This window comes from Scyliorhinus canicula, chromosome 18, assembly GCF_902713615.1.
Source record: "Scyliorhinus canicula chromosome 18, sScyCan1.1, whole genome shotgun sequence".
Classification (NCBI taxonomy): Eukaryota; Metazoa; Chordata; class Chondrichthyes; order Carcharhiniformes; family Scyliorhinidae; genus Scyliorhinus; species Scyliorhinus canicula.
Window position 1 is genome coordinate 41,372,256 of NC_052163.1, and position 26,389 is coordinate 41,398,644.

General features: G+C 46.8%; 1 protein-coding gene across 3 annotated transcripts in view; it reads right to left on the reverse strand.

The window, feature by feature from the left end:
* tmem260 (transmembrane protein 260) overlaps positions 1-26,389 on the reverse strand; it is a 60,669-nt gene that overhangs the window by 8,182 nt on the left and 26,098 nt on the right. For 2 of the 3 annotated variants that reach the window (XM_038777378.1, XM_038777381.1), the window contains 4 exons: positions 13,213-13,385; positions 10,063-10,234; positions 8,977-9,125; positions 2,532-2,708 (listed from right to left, as the gene is read on the reverse strand). In XM_038777378.1, the coding sequence (XP_038633306.1) occupies positions 2,532-2,708; positions 8,977-9,125; positions 10,063-10,234; positions 13,213-13,385 (671 nt within the window). The remainder of the gene's footprint in view (positions 1-2,531; positions 2,709-8,976; positions 9,126-10,062; positions 10,235-13,212; positions 13,386-26,389) is intronic. The other variant, XM_038777380.1, reaches the window with a different exon arrangement.

Here is a 26,389-nt window from a genome sequence, read left to right on the forward strand (position 1 = left end):
AAAAATAGCTTCTTCCCCGCTGTTACCAGACTCCTAAATGACCCTCTTATGGATTGACCTCATGAACACTACACCCCTCTATGCTTCATCCGATGCTGGTGCTTGTGTAGTTACATTGTATACCTTGTGTTGCCCTATTATGTATTTTCTTTTATTCCCTTTTCTTTCCATGTACTTAATGATCTGTTGAGCTGCTCGCAGAAAAATACTTTTCACTGTACCTCGGTACATGTGACAATAAACAAATCCAATCCAATCATAGAAACAAAGCTAGTGGAATGATTATTCTAGGATAATAATTGGTACCTAGGCTGAGAAGGGCCCATGGATAGACAAGGCCTAGGGTGAGAGCAACTGTTCGATACTCAAAACAATGAACCATAATATAAAGCTGTTTCAGGCTTTTAATTTAACCTTGTGCAAATAATATTCTTGTTGAAGTAGTGAACAACCCCATGGTTCAATAGCCTGGTATGGGCTAACAGCTTAACTGAACTGCCATTCTGAACAGCTTTTTTAACATGACTTAAGCATAGTTTTGGGCATAAATAACTGGACTCAATACAAGTAATGAAACATTTGGAAGTCAGTTTGAGATGGAATGTTACTGGGAGAATTAAAGTGGTCAAGGGGAACAGCTTGAGATGCGATTAAAAAAAAGATGAGGTAAGAGTAATTGGTCAAAATCAGAAGGTACTGGGCGACATTGTGGTGCAGTGGTTAACACTGCTGCCCCACGGCACCAAGGATCTGGGTTCAATCCCGACCTTGGATCACTGTCTGTGTGGAGTTTACACATTCTGCCCGTGTCTTACCCACAACCCAAAAGATGTGCAGGGTAGGTGGATTTGCCAGGATAAATTACTCTTTAATTGGAAAAAAAAATTGGTACTCTAACATTAAAACAAAAACCAGAAGGTACATTCAAAATGCAGGTGAATGGCATTGCAGGATTTTTAATCCAAGGCTTAGACAAAGAACTTTGTTTAATTGGATATGTTTAAATAAAGTAAAACATTGTCGTGTGAAAAGACCTGGTGAATAATCCATCCAGGTTTCCAACTCTGAAAAAGTGTTAAGAGATTTTGGGAGAGCTCCGTGCAGGGGGAAAAAAAGTCTCAAGACAGATCCTGGTTAAGCACACCCAAGTGGTTTAAGAAGTCAAGACAACTTGGGGTTTAGAGAAGTGGAAGAAGAAAGAAGGAGCTGTTAGCTACTTGTCACAGTCATATACTGGAGTGTACCAGTGTTATATTCCATGTTTAACCCTGATTAATCAAATGGTGATAACGCAACTATCTTTCAAAAATTTAAATTAGTCCAATGGAGAGTACAGTATTAGAATTACACACTAACAAGGTAAACAAAGGTCATGTCATTTGTGAAGCATGAGGAAGGTGTCCAGAATAGTTGGAAGGAATGCAGTTGAATAGGTGGAAACATTTTGGGTTAGTGTCAGAGGAAGGGAGTTGTGAAGAGGGCTACTTAAGGATTGGAATTGAGTTTGCTGCTTTTGGAGAATTAAGCAAGATATGCAAAGAGCACCAAAAAGTATTTATATAGCACCTTTTAAAGTCGTGAAACATCCCAAGCACTCTGTAGTATCAAATAATGTTGAAAGCTAAAGATATTTTTATATAAACAAAGGCAAGAGTTTATGAAGCAATGATTATCCCCACATTGTACAAACCCGAGTTATGGGACATGAGAAAGGTTCCAAAAGGCACGGACCGCAGAGATGTGTTAGAATGAAAAATCAAAAAGAACAAGGCTTGGACAAGAAATAAATGTTATGCAAAAAAATCTGAGGCACCTGACTAAGAGTTTGGGCACATTTCAAGAAATGAAGAGAACTGGATTGCCTTTCATGGCTTTGCACACAGAACGGCATGTAACAAAACAACCAAGGAAGCAATGGATACAAGAACAAAGAACAAGACAGTACAGGAACAGGCCCTTCAGCCCTCCATGCCTGCACCGACCACAGTCCCCGCCTAAACTAAAACCGTATGAACTTACGGAGTCCGTATCCTTCCATTCCCACTCTATTCATATATTTGTCTGGATATGCCTTAAATGCCGCTGTCGTACCTGCTCCCACCACATGCCCAGGCAACGCGTTCCATATATTAACCACCCTCTGTGTAAAAAAAACTTGCTTTGCATATCTGTTCTAAACTTTTCCCCATGCACTTTAAAACTATGTCCCCTAGTACTCGACTCTCCTACCCTAGGAAAGAGCATCTGACTATCCACTCTGTCAATGCCACTCATAATCTTCAATGTGTAATGTCAAACGTGATTTGTCATAGAAATAGGTACAGATAACAGAGCAGGCAGATTAGTTCAGGATAAAAAAAAGAGTCCCAGTCATGTGAAGTCCATCTATCCACCCACCGAAGATGTCCTGGTCCCATGCACCATGACACCCAACTCTCTTCCCAGTCTCCTGACACCATGATGCCCAACTTCTGTCCCAGTCCCCAGCATCATCACTACCATCCTCCCAGCCCCCGCAATTTGACACCCACCTGCCATACTCCTCTGTCCAGTTGTACATGTCCTTGGTGTGTTGGATCCAGCTTTCTGGGCTGAATTGACTGGTGGAATGGACCAGCTTCTCACACGCACCCCATGGCCTGAGGGAGTAACTGTACATCCAGCTTGGGTCTCCTTCGTGCAATCCTATACACACAAAGATCTCCCTTCTGTAAAACACACGTGTATACTTCAGTGAGTTGCGGAACTCAGACAATTCCAGTCCTTCAAAAGAGTCACATCTTCACTTCAGCACACAAATTCAGTTCTAACTATTTCAATCTGGAGTAAAGGCAATTATATGGGGCTCTGTTTCTGCATGTTCCTCCAATCATTGGTGTCACTACTTCTGGGATCAGAGCACACTCACCCATGAAATTTCAGAGGAAGCATCCATTAAAAAAAAATTCAGAGTACCCAATTATTTTTTTTCCAATTAAGGAGCAGTTTAGCGTGGCCAATCCACCTAACCTGTACATCTTTGCGTTGTGGGGGTGAAACCCACGCAGACACGGGATGAATGTGCAGACTTGACATGGACAATGACCCAGGGCCGGGATGCTAACCACTGCGCCACGTGCTGCCCTAGAGGAAACATCCATGACCATGATAGTGCAGAGAGCTATAACACAGAAAAATCAATAATCTTGTTGACATTGGATTCTAGTTGGTGAGCATGTCTGAAAGATACAAATTTGCAGGCAACAGGGTTGTTAAAAGAATGTAAACAGAAAATGGCAGTCACTGCATACAGTTGTCAAAGAGCAGGAGGTTGCTAAGTGTCAGTTGCGATCCAGGTGATCCAGACCACAAAGATGCACATTGGAAATTCACAGGGCATCGCAGTCCAAGTAGCATTGCATGGAACATGGCGGCCAACACGGATGAGTTAGCATGATTCCTGATTCGAGACTGTACAATAAATGAAAACCAATGCCAATAAAAAGATTTTTTTAAAAAATCATTCCTGAATCGCCCTACTGTGAAAAGTTGAGTCAACATCAGCTGGAGAAATCATGAATAGAATTCTGAAGTTATGTAGGAGAGAAAACTCCCAAATTGGAAGTGCATCAATTCTGGTCACACTCGAGAAGTAATCTATAAAATGTTCCATCATTGGGTTCCATCCTCGGCAGCATGGTAGCACAGTGGCTAGCTCAATTGCTTCACAGCTCCAGGGTCCCAGGTTCGATTCCTGGCTTGGGTCACTATCTGTGCGGAGTCTGCACATTCTCCCCGTGTGTGGGTGGCTTTCCTTCGGGTGTTCCGGTTTCCTCCCACAGTCCAAAGATGTGCAGGTTAGGTGGATGGCCACGCTAAATAGCCCTTAGTGTCCAAAAGTGCCCTTAGTATTGGTTGGGGTTACTGGGTTATGGGGATAGGGTGGAGGTGTGGGCTTGGGTAGGGTGCTCTTTCCAAGAGCCGGTGCAGACTCGATAGGCCAAATGGCCTCCTTCTGGACTGTAAATTCTATGATTGTGGTGAAGGATGAAAAAACAGCGTTTTTAGAAACTGGTCAGCAGCACTTAAATCAAAATGAGCTTTCTCGTGTCTAAGCAAAATTCACAATGCAAAATAACGTGATTGCCAAGTACCCTCAATAAATATATTTATTAGAATTTTACATTTTAGAAATTAATACAAGGTTCCAAAGTAACACCACACATAAAAAAGCGAGAAACAGAACGGGCAATTAATATCCAACCCACACCCCCAACTTTTCAGGCTGCCTCCCGAGACACACTCAACTAGAACGAGAGCCAGCCACCAGTCAATAGGGGGGAAAATCATATAAAACTATAAAGGCTATAAATCATATAAAGGCTATAAAACAGAATATCTACTCAATACAATGCTCAGCCCATCCCCAAATCTCCCGGAGGACCAAACCCAGCCTCACCGGGCCCTCTCCCACAAGCGAGCTCAAAAGTGGGTATCTCCAATCCTCGGGGGCAACAGGATACCAGCCATGGTGCCAAGCCTGGCCTAGCCCAGTACCATCCAAAACAGAAATGCAGGAAATTATGTCCCCAGGGCCTCCCACAGAATGGCAAAAGCCACACCCCACCAGGCCTGCACCAACCCAACCCCATCCAGGGCAATGCACCACTCCCACAAGGAGCAGAAGGATGGTCACTAACACTAGCCAGGTGAGGTCCCAGTCCAGGAGAATAACAGTCAAGGCACCAGTTAATACGGCATCCTGGGAGAAAGGTCTGGCCCTCTTCCACCACCCACCCACTGCACCAGACCAGAACAATGCTCAGCCAAATTAAAAAAGCAAACAAGAAACCCCCAGGAAGAGGACACCCAACCGACTCACGGTAACAACCGTCATATAAATGATCCCAGGGCCACTCTGATTCCTCAGCCGCGAACACTAATCCCATCTCGACCTATTCTAATAACAGACGAGCTTAAATTCAAATCTAAAAGAAAAACCCAAATTGGATTAGTGGTATTGTCAATAGACTAGTAAACCAGAGACCCAGAGTAATACTCTCGGAATCCAGGTTCAAATCTCACCCCTGCCTTTGGTGAAATTTGAATTCAATAAAAATCTAGAATTAAAAGTCTAATGATGACCATGAAACCATTATCGACCGTCGAAAAAAACCATCTGGTTCACTAATGTCCTTTAGGGAAGGAAATCTGCCGTTCCTACCCGGTCTGGCCTATATGTGACTCCAGATCCACAAGAGTGTGGTTGACTCTTAACTGCCCCTCAAGGGCAATTAGGGATGGGCAATAAATGCCGGCCCAGCCTGCAACGCCAACATCCCATGAACAAATTTTTTTAAATGCAGAGTTACAATTAAGAGTGAACCTTTGCACAAATCCCACTTTGCATTTGTTAAATCAGGATAACCAACGGTACAGGTCATCACGCCCATATCTCACACTCCCTTGTAGGAAAAAAAGATAGCGTCATGAAAACAACAGGAAGTAATGTTCAGGATAACAGACGAGCTGCAGGGCAGTCCTCAGCATAAAGACATCTTCCTGATCGCATGAAGGAAGGAAAAGCCAAGGACCAAGCAAGACCAACGAACACTCTTTAGGTTCTCTCAAGAAGTCAGACAATCAAAGCACAAAACATTACTTCCGCCATGCGTCTCATCAACACCAGGCGGTCTGCAGCCTAGGCCCCAGCCAAGGAGGGTTGACTCGGTTCGGCCGCCTCAACTCCTCACGACGAGCATCAGGAACAGGACAATTCAGAACCGGTGATTGGTGGGTCAGACCGACCCTTGGCCTCGAAGACAGGGTACGTTGCGCTCCATTGAATCTGGTACTCCCAGCCTCCCAGTCAAGATTACCGAAACATACAGCCAATTTTCAAACTCACTCGGGAACTCCCAACACCTCACTCCAGGGGTATACCTTGCTCGGTCTCCTTCTCTTGAACCTTTCAGGATGAATGACAAGCCATGTAAGCGATCTCGATAACATGGGGTGAAGCCTCCACTAGGGGAATATGCTCTCTTAAATACAAGAACCTCCTCATGCACCTTCTTAAAAGTACCTCGCAACTCTTGGAAGTGAGCCCTGATGACCTGCACTGGAGAGCCAAGAGTTTCAGTAAAAAAAACATCTCCGTTGGCAGCTATCATCCAATGCACACAGCACTACCAAGGGAAAAGCCCACTCAACAGCAACTACGCCACTGCAAGCAGGGCCCCACCCCAGCCGCCACAAAACAAACAAGGATTTTTGCATTTTATCTTGGCTCTTCCACACAAAGACACCTACCAAATACTTTCTGGGACATAGCAAAAGCCAGGTAACCCAAGAAAATACAATTACGAAATGTAGACTCTGATGCAAAGATGGATTAAGATGAGCTGAGCCAGAGCTCGCAAAAAGACAGCCGCTCCCCTACTCATATCATGTGACCTCACCCTCCGGTGTTTGGTGAAGCAGCAGAGTGCACAGTACAAATTTTCAAGTGTGCTCTTGTGAAACAAATGCTAGATACAAACTGGGAGAAAGATCAGCAGTCATTGGCTCAAAAACTGGCAAATTGTTTATTTGTTACACATCTCACACTACCACTGGCAAAACATGAGCTGAATTCTTTCTTAGAAGGCTTAGAACAAGGTTTTCATTGCTGAAGTCACATTTAGCACAGAAGAGCAACAATCAAGACAGCAAATCACTGGTGGAATGAGCAGACAGGTGCAGATGAAATTCAGTGTGGAGAAATGTGAATTGATTCATTCTGGTAGGAAGAACATGGAGAGACAATAGAAAATAAAGCGTACAATATAATGGGGTTGGAGGTGCAGAAGGACCTGGGTGTATATGTACACAAGTAATCTAAGGTGTCAGGACAGGTTGAGATCAGGTTAAAAAACATACAGTATGGGAGACTTGTTTATAGATGGGACTTTCCCTAGCTTGAAGGCGCTGGAGGAGAAGTTCAGCCTGTCCCCGGGAAATGCCTTCAGAAACCTCCAAGTCCGTGACTTTCTCAAAAAACAGGTCGGGATATTTCCGTTGCTCCCCCCTCGAAGGATGCAGGACAGGGTATTGTCTGGCATCTGGGTAGGAGAGGGGAAGGTGTTGGACATCTACCAAGAGCTGCAGGAGGTGGAGAAAGCCTCAGTGGAAGAACTAAAGGGCAAGTGGGAGGAGGAGCTAGGTGAGGAGCTAGATGAGGGCCTGTGGGCTGATGCCCTGGGCAGGGTGAATTCTTCCTCATGATGTGCCAGACTCAGCTTAATTCAGTTTAAGGTAGTACACCGGGCTCACATGACGACAACGAGAATGAGCAAGTTCTTTGGGGTGGAGGACAGCTGTGCGAGGTGTTCAGGGAGTCCGACGAACCATGTCCATATGTTCTGGGCATGCCCGGTGCTTAAAGAATTCTGGCAGGGCTTTGCGAGGGCTATGTCCAAGAGTTTGGACACGCAGGTGAAGCCGTGTACAACAATAGCGATCTTTGGGGTGTCAGAGGATCCGGGAGTACAGGAAGCGAAAGAGTCTGAGGTGTTGGCCTTTGCCTCCCTGGTAGCCCGGAGACAGATCTTGTTGATGTGGAGAGACTCGAAACCCCCGAGTGTGGAGACCTGGGTTAGTGACATGGCTGGGTTCCTCAGCATGGAGCGAATAAAGTTTGCCTTGAGAGGGTCCTTGCTGGGGTTCTCCCGGCGGTGGCAACCTTTCCTTGACTTTCTCGGGGAGCGGTAAAATGTCAGCAGCAGCAGCAATGGGAGGAGGGGGGCTTAGGTGGGGGAACTGTCTATTTAATGTATATTTTCTTTTTTTATAATGACAACAGCCACCTAGTTTTGTTAAATATTTTCTGTTTATTTTTATGTTATTAGTTATGTAAAAATTCTGTTTGAAAAAGCTTTAATAAAAACACTAAAAAAAACATACAGGAGCCTGGGTGTTATTAATATGGGTATGGAGTATAAAAACAAAGAAGTTATGTTACAGAGATGAGGAGGAATTTCTTCAGCCAGAGGGTGGTGAATCTGTGGAACTCTCTGCTGCAGAAGGCTGTGGAGGCCAAATCACTGAGTGTCTTTAAGACTGAGATAGACAGGTTCTTGATTAATAAGGAGATCAGGGGTTATGGAGAGAAGGCAGGAGAATGGGGATGAGAAAACATCAGCCATGATTGTATGTCGGAGCAGACTCGATGGCCGAGTGGCCTAATTCTGCTCCTATGTCTTATGGTCTTATGTTATGTTGAGTTTGTATCAGACACAGGTTTGATCTCAGCTGGAGTATCATGTCCAGTTGTAGACACCATGCTTTAGGAAGGATGTGAAGACATTGGAGAATACAGGAAAAATTCACAAGAATAACTCAAGGAATGAAGAACTTTAGGTATGAAGATAGATTAGAGAAGTAATAGTATGTTCTTGGAGAAGTGATGGCCGAGGGGAGATCTCATAGAGGTATTCAAAATCACGAGGGGCCTGGACAGAGTTGACAGGGAGAAACTGTTCCCACTTGTGAAAGATTCAATAATGAGTGGGAATAGATTTAAAGTATTTGCAAAAGAAGCAAAAACATGATATGAAAATAACCACTCGTTGGGTAAAAAAGTTAAGGTCTAGAATGCACTGGCTGAGAATGTGGTGGAGGCAGATTCAATTTAGGAATTCGAAAGGGAATTAGGCTGTTATCCGAAAAAAAGAAGTTGGAAAGAATCAAATGAGTCTCATGGATTGGATAGTTGGGTTAGGAGTGGAATATCAACAGTTATTCCAGCACAAGTCGTGCCTGAAACCAATTCAGGGCCAAGGCAGAGTCAGACAGACACATCTGAGGAAGTGGAAAATTCAATTAAAAGTCAAGGTTGACCTCTTGACCTCTTCTGGAGCAGTCCTCAGTCTGTTTACATAGAGTAACTGGAATTATTATATAAAAGCTCACATTCTGTTCCAACTCAGTAACTGGGGTTATCAAATAGAAACTCACTCTTTGTTTGCATTGAGTAAATGATGCAGGTTGAATGTCACAGTCCCAGCAGGATCCACTTGGTTGACGAGATTCCAGCGATGTCCTGGGAAGTGGACATGTGGTAGGTGCTTGGCCAGTTTCAGCAAATACCAATCATATGTCATCATCTGCAGAGGAATGGCAGTGGGTTACATCCTTTACAGCAGGTCCCTCCAGTTGTGAAGCAGCTTTTAATTACACAAAACCAGAAAAGACAATTCATTGCCTCCGGTCTCCTTGTTCCAATGAAGACACACACTGCTGCCCCCCCCCCCACATATATCTGATATGATGCTCCACCCAACAAAAGCAAAATCAATTTCAGGGTACTGCATTCAGAGACATGTCTGCTCATCCACCCCTCTCCCATGGCTACAGCTGTCTCCATCCAATGTCCCCCATGGCTGACTCGAGTTCCAAATCATTCCACCCAAATATTCAGAGGAGAAGGGCAGAGGGATTCAAGAGATCGAGGGGACAGGCAGAGGGATATGCAGACAATTTTGCTGAAACATCTCTTTCCCCCGATATCCGGTTGTTAAATCCAGGCATTTGAATAATTTAAACTTCTTGTTACGATGAGTTGTAATTGTAAGAGTTTGTGTCAAAAATTGAAACACAATTTTTAACTCAGAATAATTCTTCCCTCACTGATCCCAGATGAATAACCAACTTGTACGTTACAGTACAACTGGTGTGTCACTGCTGACTCACGAGTAATTCAGATGTTAAAAATTGAATCTGGGGGCAGCACGGTGGCCCAGTGGTTAGCATTGCCGCCCAGTTCCCCCACTGGTTTGGGAGGATTGATCTAGATCATGTTACTCACCCCCTCAGTCCCTCCAATCCCTCTGCTCAGCCGCTTTGATCCTGTTCCACAATAGGCTGTGGCTCTATTACAGCACATGGTATAGATTGGATGAATTAAGGGGAAGCTAGAAAACATCCTTTGATGATAGATTTAGATTGGAAAAGGTGGGCAGAGACTTGAGCGGAGGAGCATCAACACTACTATGGACTGGTTAGTCTGAATGGTTTGTTTCTGTGCCATATCTCCTACGTTACCTCCTGATCCACGAGACTGAGGTCAGGTCTTTGTCCCTCACAGTAATGGAGGTATCGCAAGGAGTTTCCTGGGAGGTCTCCTCGAACCAGGATTGTTGCGTTAGGTGGCATGCTGCCCAAGAGATTTCTAGCAAACTTGTCCACAACGTAATTATTACTTTGGTCACAGATCCTGAACAAATAGTTAGAAATAATTAGTTAATGTTGAAGAACAAAGCACCAGTGCCTATTTTCTATACATTGCATCTTAAGTCTCGCATTCAACTTGCAATGTCCAACATTGAAGTATAAAGCAACAAAGAACTTTCCAAAAGACACAAAACATGAGAAACAGATGCATACAGTTGATAAACTGAACTTGTTAACTCAGCTCGTGTTTACTTACCAGCAATAGGATTAAACACAATCTACTTTAGTCACAAGGTAATATATTTTAATTTGTATCAAGTTCATCTCGTTATAAAACAGCACAAAGAATATCTACAGTTTCTGGAGTCAAACCCAGCCTTGTTTCATATCAATCTTCAGTGAGCACATGTGGACGGTAAAGGGATGCTCATGATGCAGCAGAAAGCAAAGAGAGTGTAACAATGCATAACCCGTTATAAATTTAGGTTCAACAGATCTTGCATTTAGTGCGCTGAAAACGACTTTTATTGTGTGGTAGATAATCAAATGTTAATTTTATCAGAGATTCATGACAACACATTACTGGGCTCTCACACACACAGCTATGCATGATCTCTGATATTCAGAAAGTTAAATAAATTAATTGAGTAAGGCAAAGATCACCAACTTAATTATATCAAATATACAAATGAACAGAATATTGCTTTTTACAATCAGATTTACCCATTTCTTATTCATTGTATGAAGATTTCCCCCCTTGTTATAGATTAAATCCACTTTACATGTCAAGGAGTAAAGGGGGAGCAAGAGTCACCAGTCACTAAAGCAGCCAAGGTGGGGCAGCACGGTGGCGCAGTGGGTTAACCCTGCTACCTCACGGCGCGAGGTCTCAGGTTTGATCCCGGCTCTGGGTCACTGTCCGTGTGGAGTTTGCACATTCTCCCCTTGTTTGCGTGGGTTTCGCCCCCACAACCCAAAGATATGCAGGGTAGGTGGATTGGCCACTCTAAATTGTCCCTTAATTGGAAAAAATGAATTGGGTACACTAAATTTATTTTTTTAAAGTAAAGTAGCCAGGATGACTGAATGTTCAGCACTAACTCCGGTTCCCAAATTGAGGATTAAGCCCCATCAGTGTTATATACCTAAGTTCTAATAGATTTCCCAAGTCACCATGACTATGCCTCTGGCAGAACATGATCAAGCCAGCTCTTTAGATGGGTGTGTTTTTAAAATGCAATCTGTCTCTGACAAAAAAAAACCTGTTTATTTTGTATGAAATAAAAGCATTGCTAAAGGTCCAGGGGTTGGATGAAATTTCCAGTCACTCCTTGAACTTCACACAAATTCTTCCCATGGTGCAAGTGCTTGCCCATTTCAAGTAGTAAGGTGCAACCTGGGGCAGCGCAGTGGTTAGCACTGCTGCCTTGCAGCACCAAGGGCCCAGAGTTGCTTCACAGCTCCAGGGTCCTAGGATTGATTCCCGGCTTGGGTCACTGTCTGTGCGGAGTCTGCACGCTCTCCCAGTGTCTGTGTGGATTTCCTCCGGGTGCTCCGGTTTCCTCCCACAGTCTAAAGATGTGAGGGTTAGGTGGATTGGCTATGCTAAAGTGCCCAAAAAAGGGTAGGTGGGGTTACGGGGATAGGGTGGAGGTACGGGGATAGGGTGGAGGTGTGGGATAGGGTGGAGGTGTGGGGATTGGGTGGAGGTACGGGGATTGGGTGGAGGTACGGGGATTGGGTGGAGGTACGGGGATTGGGTGGAGGTACGGGGATTGGGTGGAGGTATGGGGATTGGGTGGAGGTATGGGGATTGGGTGGAGGTATGGGGATTGGGTGGAGGTATGTGCTTGGGTATGGTGCTCTTTCTAAGGGCCGGCGCAGACTTGATGGGCCGAATGGCCTCCTTCTGCACTGTAGATTCTATGATAATTCTATGATGACCCGGGTTTGATCCCAGCCCTGGGTCACTGACCATGTGGAGTTTACATATTCTCCCCGTGTCTGCGTTGGTCTCACCCCCACAACCCAAAGATGTGCAGGGTAGGTGAATTGGCCATGCTAAATTGGAAACAAATCTATATTTTTTTAAAAAGTAAGACATAACCTACTATCCTTCCATCTCTGTAACTCTCTCCAGGCTTTTCACAACATCTCCTAACTAATTCTTTCTTTGGGTGGACCTCCCCATCACATTCAGCCTGTCCCTTCTCCAACAATCTACAGGCTGAAAGTAAACCAGCACCTCATAACTGCACCTTGATTTGTCCATCTTCTCTTTCACCTATCTCCATTCAGTGTTTTACTATGAGCTTTGGCTCTTCTAGTTCTTCAATAAATCATTAATGAAGCAAGAACTTGCATTCATATTGCACTTTTTGAGTCTTTCAGATGCTCCAATGGTTCAAACCCAATTAAGATGTGTAGTCACTTGTTTCATAGCCTGATACGAAAAACAATAATAAGATAATGGCCACATAATCAACTCTGATGGCTTTAGTTTTTTAAAATAAATTTTTAATAAACCCAATTCATTTTTTCCAATTAAGGGGCAATTTAGCGTGGCCAATCCACCTACCCTGAACATCTTAGGGCTGTGGGGGTGAAACCCATGCAAACACGGGGAGAATGTGCAAACTCCACACGGACAGGGACCCAGAGCTGGGATCAAAACTGGGACCTCAGCGCCTTGAGGCAGTAGTGTTAACCACTGCGCCAACTTGCTGCCCCTTCTGTTGGCTTAGGTTGAGGGATAAATGTTGGACCAGCAACCAGAAGAATTTCTTCAGATGGTGGCTCTGGCATTTTGTTCTGAGAGAGTGTGAAAGGGCAGATGGAGCCTCAGTTTAATATCTCGACTGAAAGATGGCACCCCCAACAGTGCAGCACTTAACAGCATTTTGTACTCTGGTTCCTGGAGTTGACATGTACCCACAACCTCTGACCTAGAGGTGAGAATGCTACAATAGAGCCAAGCTGATACTGGTATGATATTAAGATGATCTGAAAATTATTCCTTACCTGTAGTTGCGATGGATTTGGAAGGCAATGAGGATGATGGCAAAGAGCCACTCTGCCCAATCCCACAGTGCATTATTACCCATTGTCCTCTGTAATATAGAGCAGACCGAAGCTAGACCGCAGCCTGCCAGAACACAAACTACCAAGTTACTCTGCAGCCAGAACCTTTCAACCTGCAGAAATAAAATTAATATAAACAAAAGTTAATTATGTCTCAATCTTTGTTACCAATCGACACTTTGTGCAATGCTGAAATCAGGTTTAATTTGGTGCAGGAGCCAGATGAAAGCAAGAGATTATTTGTAAATATTCAGAGAAGTTGAGCTCAGGGACACCGTTGTGATGAATCTAGGGGTGGAGGGGAATGTTGCCAAGACACAGAAGTTTCTAAGAGAGTGAGGAGTGATAGGTTCTGTTAAATTACAACCCTAACTTCAACTTCCCTTTACTCTCCAAATTCTTTTAACAGTCCAAAGATGTGCGGGTTAGGTGGATTGGCCATGCTAAATTGCCCATAGTGTCCTAATAAATGTAAGGTTAAGGGGGGGGGTTGTTGGGTTACGGGTATAGGGTGGATACGTGGGTTTGAGTAGGGTGATCATGGCTCGGCACAACATTGAGGGCCGAAGGGCCTGTTCTGTGCTGTACTGTTCTATGTTCTTCTATGTTCTATTGTCGGCTCTCAAATTCATGCTCTACTTTCATGCAAACCAACATATGAATTGTTCCAATCGGGTTTCTACCCCAATCATGGCACTGAACCAGTCCTCAAACAGGCTTCCCAAGTGACTATGATAATGGTTCCTACCTCTTCCTCTCATCTTCTCCAGACCCATCCTGACCTCTCTCTGTCTAATTCTGACCTTGGGCGGGATTCTCCGACCCCCCACCGGGTTGGTGAATCGCCCGGGGCTAGTGTCAATCCCGCCCCCGCCGTGTACCGAATTCTCCGCCATCCGAGAATCGGCGGGCCCCCCGTGGCGATTCTCTGGCCCGCGATGGGCTGAAGTCCCGCCGCTGACATTCCTCTCCCGCCGGCGTGGATTGAACCACCTCTGGTACTGGCGGGATTGGCGGCGCAGGCGAGCATGGGGTCCTGGGAGGCGCGGGGCGATCTGACCCCGGGGGGGGGTGCCTCCACGGTGGCCTGGCCCGCGATCGGGGCCCACCAATTGGCAGGCGGGCCTGTGCCGTGGGGGCACTCTTTTTCTTCCGCCTTCGCCATGGTCTTCACCGGGATGACATCAGCAGCCGCTGACGCTCCGGCGCATGCGCGGACTTGCGCCGGCTGGCGAAGTCCTTTCGGCCCTGGCTGGCGTGGCGCCAAAGGCCGTTCACGCCAGCCGGCAGAGCAGAAACCACTCCGGCGTGGGCCTAGCCCCTCAATGTGAGGGCTTGGCCCCTAAAGGTGCGGAGAATTCTGCACCTTTGGGGAGGCCCGACGCCGGAGTGATTGACGCCACTCCAATACGCCGGGACCCCCCCGCCCCGCCGGGTAGGGGAGAATCCTGCCCCTTATATCCAGCCCTGCCCTCCCTCTAACCCACCCACTGGTGGACATGTTTTATCTAGGCCCCATGCTCCAGAACTGCTTCTCTATGATAAGCTCTTAATCATCCCACCAAACATCATCTTTGGCTGAGCACCAACCTTTTCTCCGGACATTTTTCTTCATTGAAGGGTACTATATAAATGCAAGTTGCGGGCAGCACAGTGGTTGCTGCATCATGGCGCCGAGGACCCGGGTATTGTAGCCATGCTGGCCACGCAAAATGGACACTGAGCCAAACTAAAATGGAAGACAGCAGGGAAAGCCTGTTTAGTGAGAACAGACAGCCTGCTCTCAACTAATTAGCATTTTGCAAGCAGCAAACCAGTTTTCTGGCCAGGTGCAGATCTCCAAGCCAAAGGTGTTAATGGCAAAGCGCTTAACATTCTGATGAGGCGGCCCAGATCCAGGCACACACACAATGGCAACATTTCCATCTCAATGTAGCACTTAATTGGTGGAGCAGACAGGATGGCACCAGAGTAACGAATATCGAAACCACCCCCCCCAACATCGAGGGAAGCCCCGCATTGGAGGATTTCGAAGGTAGCCGTTTGGAAACGTTCCAATCGGTACCGAAAGGTAGAGCCCGCCTAGAAGGGGGCAAGGACATTAGAGAGGGGTATAAAAGCAAATTCCCCACAGAGCCCGGTCTGTTAAACTCGTGCTCCGGCTCTGACTGACATCTTGCATCCTGACTCCAGCCGTTGAGCACCAGCCGCCGAAACCGTAGTTCAACGCTCGCTACGCGATCCAAGCCCACTAGACTCCCAAGTACCAGAACGCTTGCTGAAGGCTGCAGTACAAGACCAGGACGAAGGCCTCGTTCTCTGACCTTGCCTGTTCCTGTTAGATAAGTATTCTGTTCACTTAAGTTTAGTTATAGCTTAGTCTCTTAGTGTGTGCATGAGTATTTATTATAACTGTATATAATATTGATCGTTTGAACTTTACTAATCGGGTATCGTCTTTATTACTTTGAACTTGACCTTGGAATACTTGTGACGTTGTCTATACGGCAACTGGCGACTCCAGAGCTAAATAATTACATAGAACAGAGCCTAGTAGTGTTAAGCACACGTCGAACTCGGAGGCGTGTTAATACACTCCAATAAACGCGTTTTACAACCACAGTATAACGTGCAACATTTAGTGGCGACATCCGCCGGGACCCTGTTGTAAGTGGAAACACCACAGTGTCCAGGACCCTGAAATTTGAATTAGAACTCCAAATTGCAGAGAAAGAAAGAGATCACAAGTATTCAAGGTGTTCAAAATAATAAGCGAAATTCGGAAGTGTGTTTAGTGCATGCGTACTAACAGGGCTGTAAGGTAAAACTGAAAGCTTTTTGTTGCGACAAACTTTCGGTAGTTTTGTGATCGGAAAATAGCGTAAGCCGTACCCTTTTCTCGAAACACCACCCCAGCAACCCCCTGTTCCAAATTATACAAAGAGAGTCAGAGGAAATGGCCATGCAGGCAATGGAACGTCTGATGGATCCAGCAAAGTTTGTGGTCGCAGCGACCAGCAGCAGTAGCAGAGTAGGCCAGTGTCCCACGTGGGAGCTGGAACTCCGCAAATATTTGCAGGGAAAGGGATGGCCCCTTTGGAAAGAGTTTTGTGCAAATGAGGAGACAGGTCCCGGGAGTATAGGTCATACTTGGTGGGAGAACCTCTCTCAAATACACAAAAGGAATCTAGGCAAAGCACGCAAGCCGATGGCGATTGTGTCCTGTTTGGCACAGTTGCGAGGCGCAGAGGAGGTCATCAGGACGCTCCGGACAGATTAGAAGAGAGGATAGGATGAGTAAGGTCGATGTCAGGGACGTCGAGAAAGAAACCTGGAATTAAAAGGGAAGTTGGCAGAGAAGGATAGAGAGGTGGATGATGCCAAGAGGGCTCACCAGTCTTGTCTAGCTCATCTGAACAGTTCCCAGACCCAGTATGAGAAAGCCTATCAGGACGTGCAACGTGCCGTTCTGATAAGACAGGAATCGGAAAAGCAGGTGGAGGCATTGCAGAGGCAATGTTCTGATCTCAAAGCAGCTTTGAGAGCACTCCATGCTGCAACGACCGAACAAAGACAAAGCACAGTTGACCACGCGAAATGCAGGAAACAGATTGCGGAATTGCAATCTCTGCTTTCGGTGCAGAATGGCTTCCAAAGCACCTTTGGAGCACAGTTAGATGGGGAAAATGCCCCAGATTGGCAGGAATTAAGCGAGACAGCGCAGCGTTATGTTCAGGGAACATGTGCGCCCGCAGCTCAGCAGAAATGACAGGCACCCCAACCCCCCACAGCTCAGACCATAACCGCACCCATGAATCCCGTAACCACGCAGAGAAAAGCCGAATCCGAAGGCGCCCCAGACATAACTTACACCACCCCTTTAACAGTAACCCAGCTAAGGGACGCTTGTGAAAAGTTCACTCCGTTCCTCCCCACCGCAGACCCCCACCAGTTTTTCGCTAAAGTAAAACAGCAGGCTACCATGTACGGCCTGGATGAGAGAGAGCAGGTTAAGCTCACCGTGCTGAGCTTAGACCAGAGCGTAGTAGCAGCCCTCCCCGACCCACAGAACGTGGCAGGAGGCAGCCTAGTGGAGATGCACACCGCCATTTTAGATGCCATCGGGTACAATAGAGGTGACCCCGTAGAAGGATTGAATAAGTGCAGGCAGAAGAGATCCGAACACCCCACAGCATTCGCAGGAAGGCTGTGGATTCATTTCAGCGCAGTTTTCGGACAGCTAGATAGAGCGCATTTAACCCGCGAAAACATGGTTAAGTGGACGCGCACAATTATCTCACACGCAACAGAAGCAGGACAGAGCGCTTGCAATAGCTATGACCCCTCAGAAGAGGCCCATAACGAAAAATGGGTCCTGAAAAGATTGTCCCGCGCTTGGGAGCAATCGCTTCAGGGAAAAGGAAAAGTGAGATCCCAGAAGAGCTCAGGCTGCTGCAGATATCCAAGCAGTCAGAGAGCACCAGAAGCCCGCATGGGTAAATGAAGGCAAGAGCAGCCCTCAACAGAAAGGACAGGAATGCTATAACTGTGGACAGTTAGGGCATTGGGCAAAAGAGTGTAATGCACCCCAGCGATCTCAGAGAGGCCAGCAGACAGGCACTCTGAACCGCAGTAAGGCAAAACCCATCCACAATGTAGCAGTACAGTCAGGACCCACCAATGTGGACGAGACGAACTGACGGTGTTCGGGCTCCCCCACTTGGGTCTGTGACACACTATGGGACTCATCAGGGAGGCCCGTAGTCACAGCAAAAGTCAAAGGGAAGCCCATAGAGTTACTGTGGGACACAGGAGGATCCCGCACCACCATTAACTCCACGACCACGGCACACTCAGACACGTGGCCGACCACCTCCACCATCACACTTAGCGGGTTCACCGGACACTCGCAGCAGGGACATATCACAGCACCCGTAGCGATCCAGCTAGGGAACATTTCCACAAGACACCCCGTAGTTCTAGTAAATCTTCCCCGGACAGCAGAGCACATCCTGGGGATAGATTTTATGAACGCTCACAGCTTGTCGTTCGACCCAGTGAACCAGTGTGTCTGGCGAATGGCGAGATCAGACAGAGCACCAGCCACCCTCACAGTAGGAGACTACGCTAATCGGATTAGCGCAGTGGGAGAGTACTCATTCGACCTGACTACACTCCACACCGACCGACAAATTAAGGCCCTACTAAACAAACACAGGACAGCATTTGCAAGTCACCGTCATGACTGTGGCAGAATGACTGGACAAGTTCATGTTACCGGACAGGACCCCCGACGGCAAAAGCAATATAGATTTCCCCTTGAAGCAGAGGTGGAAATAGAAAAGGTTATAGGTAGCTTGTTGGACCAAGGTGTACTGAGAACGGTAGCCTCCACCAACAATGCCCCTATTTGGCCAGTGAGGAAGCCCGATGGATCATGGCGTCTGACCATCGATTATCGGGAACTCAACAAAGTAACCCCCGCAGTAGCCCCAACGGTAGCTACTAGTCCCGAGACCATGCTCAAGCAGGGTCTCAACGCCAAGTACTTCACGGTATTGGATATCAGTAACGGATTCTGGTCCATACCATTGGCAAAAGCGTGCCAATACAAATTCGCATTCACTTTTAAAGCTCAGCAGTACACGTGGACATGCCTCCCACAAGGATTCCACAATTCACCCTCCATTTCCACCGACAGCTGGCAAGTGGATTAGAGAAATTTTCCCGACCCGAATGTCTGGTACAGTATGTAGACGACCTACTACTGCAGACAGACACAAAGGCAGAGCACATTTCGCTTCTGGCCGAACTCCTGGAACTCTTGACTGAAATTGGCTGTAAAGTTAACCCGAAAAAGGCCCAAATATTGGAAAGTAAAGTGATGTATTTGGGAACAGTCATCACGCACGGCAAACGCGAGATCGAATTCAAAAGAATTGATTCGATTGTCAAATTGCCCCTTCCCCAGAATGTTTCAGCCCTCCGGTCGTTTTTAGGACTGGTTGGCTATTGTCGGAACCACATAGACGGATTCGCGACAAAAGCCGCCCCACTTTCAGACCTCCTTAAGAAAGGAGCCCCCTGGGAATGGCTTCCGCAGCATACCGGCGCTGTGGAAGAGTTGAAACGAGCCCTTAGTGCAGCACCCGCGCTGCTAGTCCCCGACCAACTTTCCCCGTACGCAATCGAGGTAGCTAGCACAGATCTAACCCTCTCGGCCGTGTTGCTTCAGGAACGGCACGAGCAGCTAAGACCAGTGGCTTATGCCTCCCGACTGCTAGACCCAGTAGAACAAGGATTTTCAGCCTGTGAGAGGCACCTCCTTGCTGTCTTCTGGGCAGTACAGTATTTTTCATACATAACCGGACTAAACCCCATCACCATTCTAACCGAACACACACCCACACAGCTACTACTAGACGGTCGACTGAAGGACGGTTCAGTTAGCCAGATTAGGGCAGCTAGGTGGACCCTACTTTTACAAGGACGGGACATTACAGTAAAACGGACACGCACACACACATGCTTAGCAGACAACCTCCAATACCCCGGACAGCCCCATGACTGTGAAATTGTAGCTCCCCTGCATAACACAGGACCCTTTTTAGCAAAAACACCCCCAGGAAGATAGGGAACCCGAAACAAAGCCCCCAGCCCACAGACACGTGTGGACCCTTGAGGATTTATGTAGACGGTTCCTTCACAGTTTTAAATGGTGAGCGTATCACAGGATGCGGCATCTATGTAGAGGACGCGCAGGGGCGCGCTCTCGAAGAGATAGCTCTGAAGTTACCTGGTCACTTAGGCGCGCAGGCAGCAGAGCTAGCAGCCATAGCGTACATAGTGGACCACCCCGATTCTTTCCCCAGCCCAGCAGACATATATTCAGACAGCTTATATGTATGCAATAGCCTAACAGATTTTCTGCCCCTGTGGAGGACACGAGGTTTTGTCTCCGCAGACGGAAAACCCCTTCCATCAGCCCCCTTACTCCAGCATATCCTAGAGAAAGCGAAGGACAGGACCTTCGGCATAATAAAAGTTCGCAGCCACCATAGGTCATCACCCCCTGGGAATGTAAAAGCCGACGCATTGGCTAAGGCAGGTTCCAGGAGAGGACACTTATGGACCCCCCCAGCTAGCGCACCAGCTAGCGCCCCTGTGAGCGCAGTACAAGTCTCACAAACAGAGGTTAAAGATCTCGTGGCAGCACAGAAACAGGACGGAGACCTCAGGGAGGTTTTCAAGGGAAACTTTGTACGAGCACTTTAAACACACACTGACCACACATGAGGGTGTGATCATTAAGGACCAACTTTATGTGGTCCCGAAGCAGGACAGGAATCAGATGATTGCCTTGTTCCATGACGGACACGGGCATCAGGGAATTGATGCAACAACGAGGCACCTCAGGCAACTCTGTTGGTGGCCTAATCTCAGGACTGATGTCACACATTACATTGAGAATTGCCTGATTTGTGCTCAGAATAACCCGGAGCGGTATTCTAGGAAAGCACAACTTCGGCATACCCGCCCAGTTAACGGCCCTTGGACAAACCTCCAGATCGATTTTATAGGTCCATTGCCCCCTTGTCGGAATGGCTATAAATACGTTCTGGTGGTGATAGATACCTTTACCAAATGGGTAGAGGCATTTCCCTCACGAACAAACACAGCTAAGACAGCTGCAAAGATCCTGACCCACCACATCTTCACGAGATGGGGTTTACCCCGAAGTATCGATTCGGACCAGGGATCTCACTTTACAGGACGGGTCATGAGGAACGTCCTGACAATATTCGGAATCAAACAGAACTTCCATATTGCGTATCATCCACAGTCCAGCGGGATTGTGGAGCGCATGAATCGGACCCTAAAAACTACCCTTAGGAAAATGGTTCAAGAGAATAATTCCACATGGGATTCAGTGCTCCCCTTTGCACTTATGTTCATAAGGAACACTGTCTCCACATCGACAGGATACACACCACATACACTCATGACCGGACGCCCTATGAAAGGTACACAATTCCTTTTAGGACTGGACATGACAAGCCCCGAAGTGACGGCCCTCACACATGAAAAGGCAGTTAAAGATCTAGTTGAGACTGTGAGGTCTGCACAGATCGCAGCCGCAGTCCAGCTAGGGAAACGCCGACAGCAACGTACTGCCTGTTTCAATAAGACCGTCCACACCACAGAATTCCAGGTTGGGCAACAGGTAATGTTATCTGTTTATAACCCCAGCAGTTTTTTGGCTCCAAAATATTCCGGTCCCTACTCAATTTCGGACAAAATTAGCCCCTCCGTTTACAGGATAAAGTATCCTAATGGGAAGACCGCGTGGTTCCATATAAACCAGTTAAAGGCATATGGAACACAGGCCAACCATGCTCACCATGTCCTGCTGGATGCAGCAGAACACTTCACCCCGCCCACCAGAGACACTTTTCCACCATCCCCCTCACAGACCAGTTCATCCACGGACTCGCCCACGACTCCGCCCACAGACCACTACAGACCACGCCCCCGACACGCCCACAAGCTGCCACAGCAGAGACAGCAGGACTGACACTGACTCTGAAGACAGCGACAGCACACAGCCATACAGCCCACACTGCACCAACTACGACCCCGACTCCAGTGACCCCATGGAAGTCACCTACCTCAAATATCCAGAACCACCACCCGACCCCGACTACCCCAACAACACACTCGACACTACGCAATGGCACAGGGACAATTCCTACAGACTTGTCCGCAATGACGAGAGTGACCCCCGGTCACACAATTCCAAAGTTTCATGCCTGATCCACACAAGGGTGTGGGATCCGGGAGAGCAGGACGACGCAATGTCTGACTCCCGACACGGCAACCCCTTTGTGACCCTGTTCACAGAGGCAGAATCAAAGTGAGGTGTCCAGATGATGTAAAATAGGAATCGTTTGAGGGAAACGATGTCCTTTCTGATGGAACCTGCACGTATGTTTGTCTTCGTTTTATGTTTGTTTGTCTCAGGATTGTACATTGTTCAGCTGGAGGATGGACATCGTCTTTTCAGCTGAAAAGTTTGTGACCACCTCACATACACGTTAGTTTGTCTGCCGAAACTTTTGAGAACTTCGGTTTGATTGGAGATCCTTTCCAAAGTTGTAAGGCCACACGCCAAATAGCTTGTCCGCAGATATCTCTGAGAACTTCAGTGATGTCCTCAGTTGGAGCATCTTGGCTCCCTTGGTTTTTTAGGTGCCCCTCTATTCGGCGAAATAGAGGCTGCAAGTCATGGTCAACACATTCGTACCCGTTTCTTTCCAGGTTACTCAGGCAGTGGACAAACGGCACTGAGGACCCGCCCTGTCTGAGAACCAACCCTTGGTCAGCCAAGCTCGGGTATGGCACAGCACGCCCTACCCGGGGATTCCATCCAACTCGTACCCGTAGCGGCCCATACGCAACTCATTCGGATGTTTGTTTCAAAGTTTGTTTTCATTTTACGTTAGGTAGCCCTTCGGCCGCCATCCCACATGCTATTTACATCCGGGAACATTCGGATGGTAAATCAGCAAAGCCTGCGAGACGGCTCGCAGAAGGAAGGATTGTTAGGTGTATGCTGGTCTTTAAATTCGCTTTTTGAAAAAAAAAATGAGGGGAGTCACAGGTGTGACTTAGCCAGTCATTTTAAAAGGGTCAATTGGGTTTGAAAGACAGATGCACTAACAAGTAAAGGTCTTAAACTGTGTATTGACAGATACTGTGCTTGATCCCAAAGGTTTCAAAGGACGAGACAGAGGTCGAAGCCAGGATTGTCAATACCGGAGGAAGAAGGAAGAGAAAGAAGAACAAAAGATGATGGAAGCCCACTTATTACTGTTTAATGTCATATGTATATGTGTGGAAACAAGACACGTTTCCCCCACAACCCCCACCGTAAATGTTTCAATTACAGCAAACCCCCAGTGCTCAGCTCTGATCAGCGAGGTTCAGACCTGGTGTACTAAATTCATGACGTGGTACTCCATGTCCTATATAATCGAATCACTGTTGGTGATCGCGATCCTCATCATACTAGTGCAGACCCTCAGGTTGAGGAAATGGAAGAGGAGAGCCTCTCGTTCCAACACCTCACCCATCTATAGAGTTCAATCCCCCATCTTCGGATTCCACCAAACCCCTCAACCCCTCCCTGATTACAACACTCTGTAAATAAAAATTCAGCCATGTATTATATTGTTCCATACTCGACTGCCGAGTTGGGAAGTGTGATGTTGTGGTGTGAATGGTTAAGATTTTAGAGTGATGAAATGTTAAGTTAAGGTTAAGGTTAATAGTGATAGGTAGAGGTTCCCAGTTGTAGTAATGCATGTCCCTTTGACATAGGGCCAAGTAGAAATGTTAGTTAAAATTTTTTTCTCTTCTTCCCATAGTTTAAGAACAGAGTAGAACAGGAACTGGCAAGAGGTCAGAACACAAGGAAGGCAAAGTACATAGGTGATCCTTCACAATAGTATGATTGTGAGGATCACAAGGAGGGAATGTAGCCATGCTGGCCACGCAAAATGGACACTGAGCCAAACTAAAATGGAAGACAGCAGGGAAAGCCTGTTTAGTGAGAACAGACAGCCTGCTCTCAACTAATTAGCATTTTGCAAGCAGCAAACCAGTTTTCTGGCCAGGTGCAGATCTCCAAGCCAAAGGTGTTAATGGCAAAGCGCTTAACATTCTGATGAGGCGGCCCAGATCCAGGCACACACACAATGGCAACATTTCCATCTCAATGTAGCACTTAATTGGTGGAGCAGACAGGATGGCACCAGAGTAACGAATATCGAAACCACCCCCCCAACATCGAGGGAAGCCCCGCATTGGAGGATTTCGAAGGTAGCCGTTTGGAAACGTTCCAATCGGTACCGAAAGGTAGAGCCCGCCTAGAAGGGGGCAAGGACATTAGAGAGGGGTATAAAAGCAAATTCCCCACAGAGCCCGGTCTGTTAAACTCGTGCTCCGGCTCTGACTGACATCTTGCATCCTGACTCCAGCCGTTGAGCACCAGCCGCCGAAACCGTAAGTTCAACGCTCGCTACGCGATCCAAGCCCACTAGACTCCCAAGTACCAGAACGCTTGCTGAAGGCTGCAGTACAAGACCAGGATGAAGGCCTCGTTCTCTGACCTTGCCTGTTCCTGTTAGATAAGTATTCTGTTCACTTAAGTTTAGTTATAGCTTAGTCTCTTAGTGTGTGCATGAGTATTTATTATAACTGTATAATAAATATTGATCGTTTGAACTTTTACTAATCGGTGTATCGTCTTTATTACTTTGAACTTGACCTTGGAATACTTGTGACGTTGTCTATACGGCAACTGGCGACTCCAGAGCTAAATAATTACATAGAACAGAGCCTAGTAGTGTTAAGCACACGTCGAACTCGGAGGCGTGTTAATACACTCCAATAAACGCGTTTTACAACCACAGTATAACGTGCAACAGTATGATCCCGGCCCCAGGTTATTGTCCGTGTGGAGTTTGCACATTCTCCCAGTGTCTGTGCGAATCTCATCCCCACAACCCAAAGATGTGCAGGGTAGGTGGATTGGCCACGCTAAATTGCCCCTTAATTTGAAAAAAATAATTAAATAAATGCAAGTTGCCATTGTTGTTAATGAAACAAATTGCACATATCTGAGTCTGGAGGTTGTGTTGGCGTTAAAGAGCTATGTCCAGCAGCACAAAAAGGATCAGAATGGTTACAGCACAGAATAAAGGTGCAGCAGATAATAAAGAAAGCGAATGGAATGCTGCAATTTATAGCTAAAGGAATAGAGTATAAAGGTAAGGAAGTGTTGTTGCAACTATACAAGGCATTGGTGAGACCACACCTGGAGTATTGTGCACAGTTTTTGTCCCCGTATTTGAGGAAAGATATAATGGCATTGGAGGCAGTTCAGAGGAGGCTCACTAGGTTGATTCCAGAAATATAGGGTTTGTCGTATAAACAGAGATTTAAAAGTTTTGGCCCATACTCTCTAGAGTTTAGAAGAATGAGGGGAGATCGAATTGAGAAAGGTATGGATAAAGTAGACGTGGAGCTGATGCTTTCTCTTGTGGGGCATTCTAGAACAAGTGGTCGTACTCTTGGGATAAGAGGTAACAAATTTAAAATGGAGTTTAAAAAATTTTTTATTCACCACATTTTCATCATACAAATAAAAGAAAAACAAAGAAACAACAGCAAAAACAACCCCACCAATATAGGCCCGAAACATCGACTCGCAAATTTAAAATTAAGTTAAAAACAGAAAACAACAAACCAACCCCCCCCCCCCCCCCCCCCCCCCCCCCCACCGCCTTAGTGTTCAATAGCAACAAGTTCCTGAAAGTGCATGATAAACAAACCCCATGAATTGTAGAACCCCTCCTTCGCCCCCCCCCCCCCCCCCCCTAGTTCAAATTTCACTTTCTCCAGGGTCAAGAATTCCAGCAGGTCCCCCCCCACCATGCCAAGAGCAGAGAAGCTGACATCCACCCCAGGAGGACCCACCTACGAGCAATCAGCGAGGCGAGGGGGGGTGCTATTGGGAAGGTCAAGGTCAGAAACTCCTTGCCCACAAAGTCTCGGACTTGCAGATACCTGAACCCTTTCTCCTGCACCAACCTGCACTTCTCCCTCAACTCCTCCAGCCTTGCAAATTGTTCCCCCAGGAACAGATCTTTACTCCCATCTCTCCTCCCATCTCCGAAACTTCGCATCCAGCCTCCCCAGCTCGAACCGATGATTCCCCTACGAAATGGCAGCGACCCCCACTCCCGGCTGGGACACCAAAAAATGCTCACCGCTCTCTTGGTTTAATTTATACGCCGAGAATGACCCAAATCTTTAGAGTAGCCACATTATATTCCCCATTGACAGCAGTGATATCATGGTTGTGTTGTAAGTCACCGACTGACCAGTAGGAGTCTTATTAGTATATTAGTGAATGTTAGAGTCAGGTGACCTCAGATTGATGAGGGAGCTGGCAGGGAGTTTATTTGTGCATATTCATATTATTATTTATCTGTTGTTTGAATATATTTGACCCACAGTTAATGTTAACAAATTGTTTATAGCTTTAGCTACA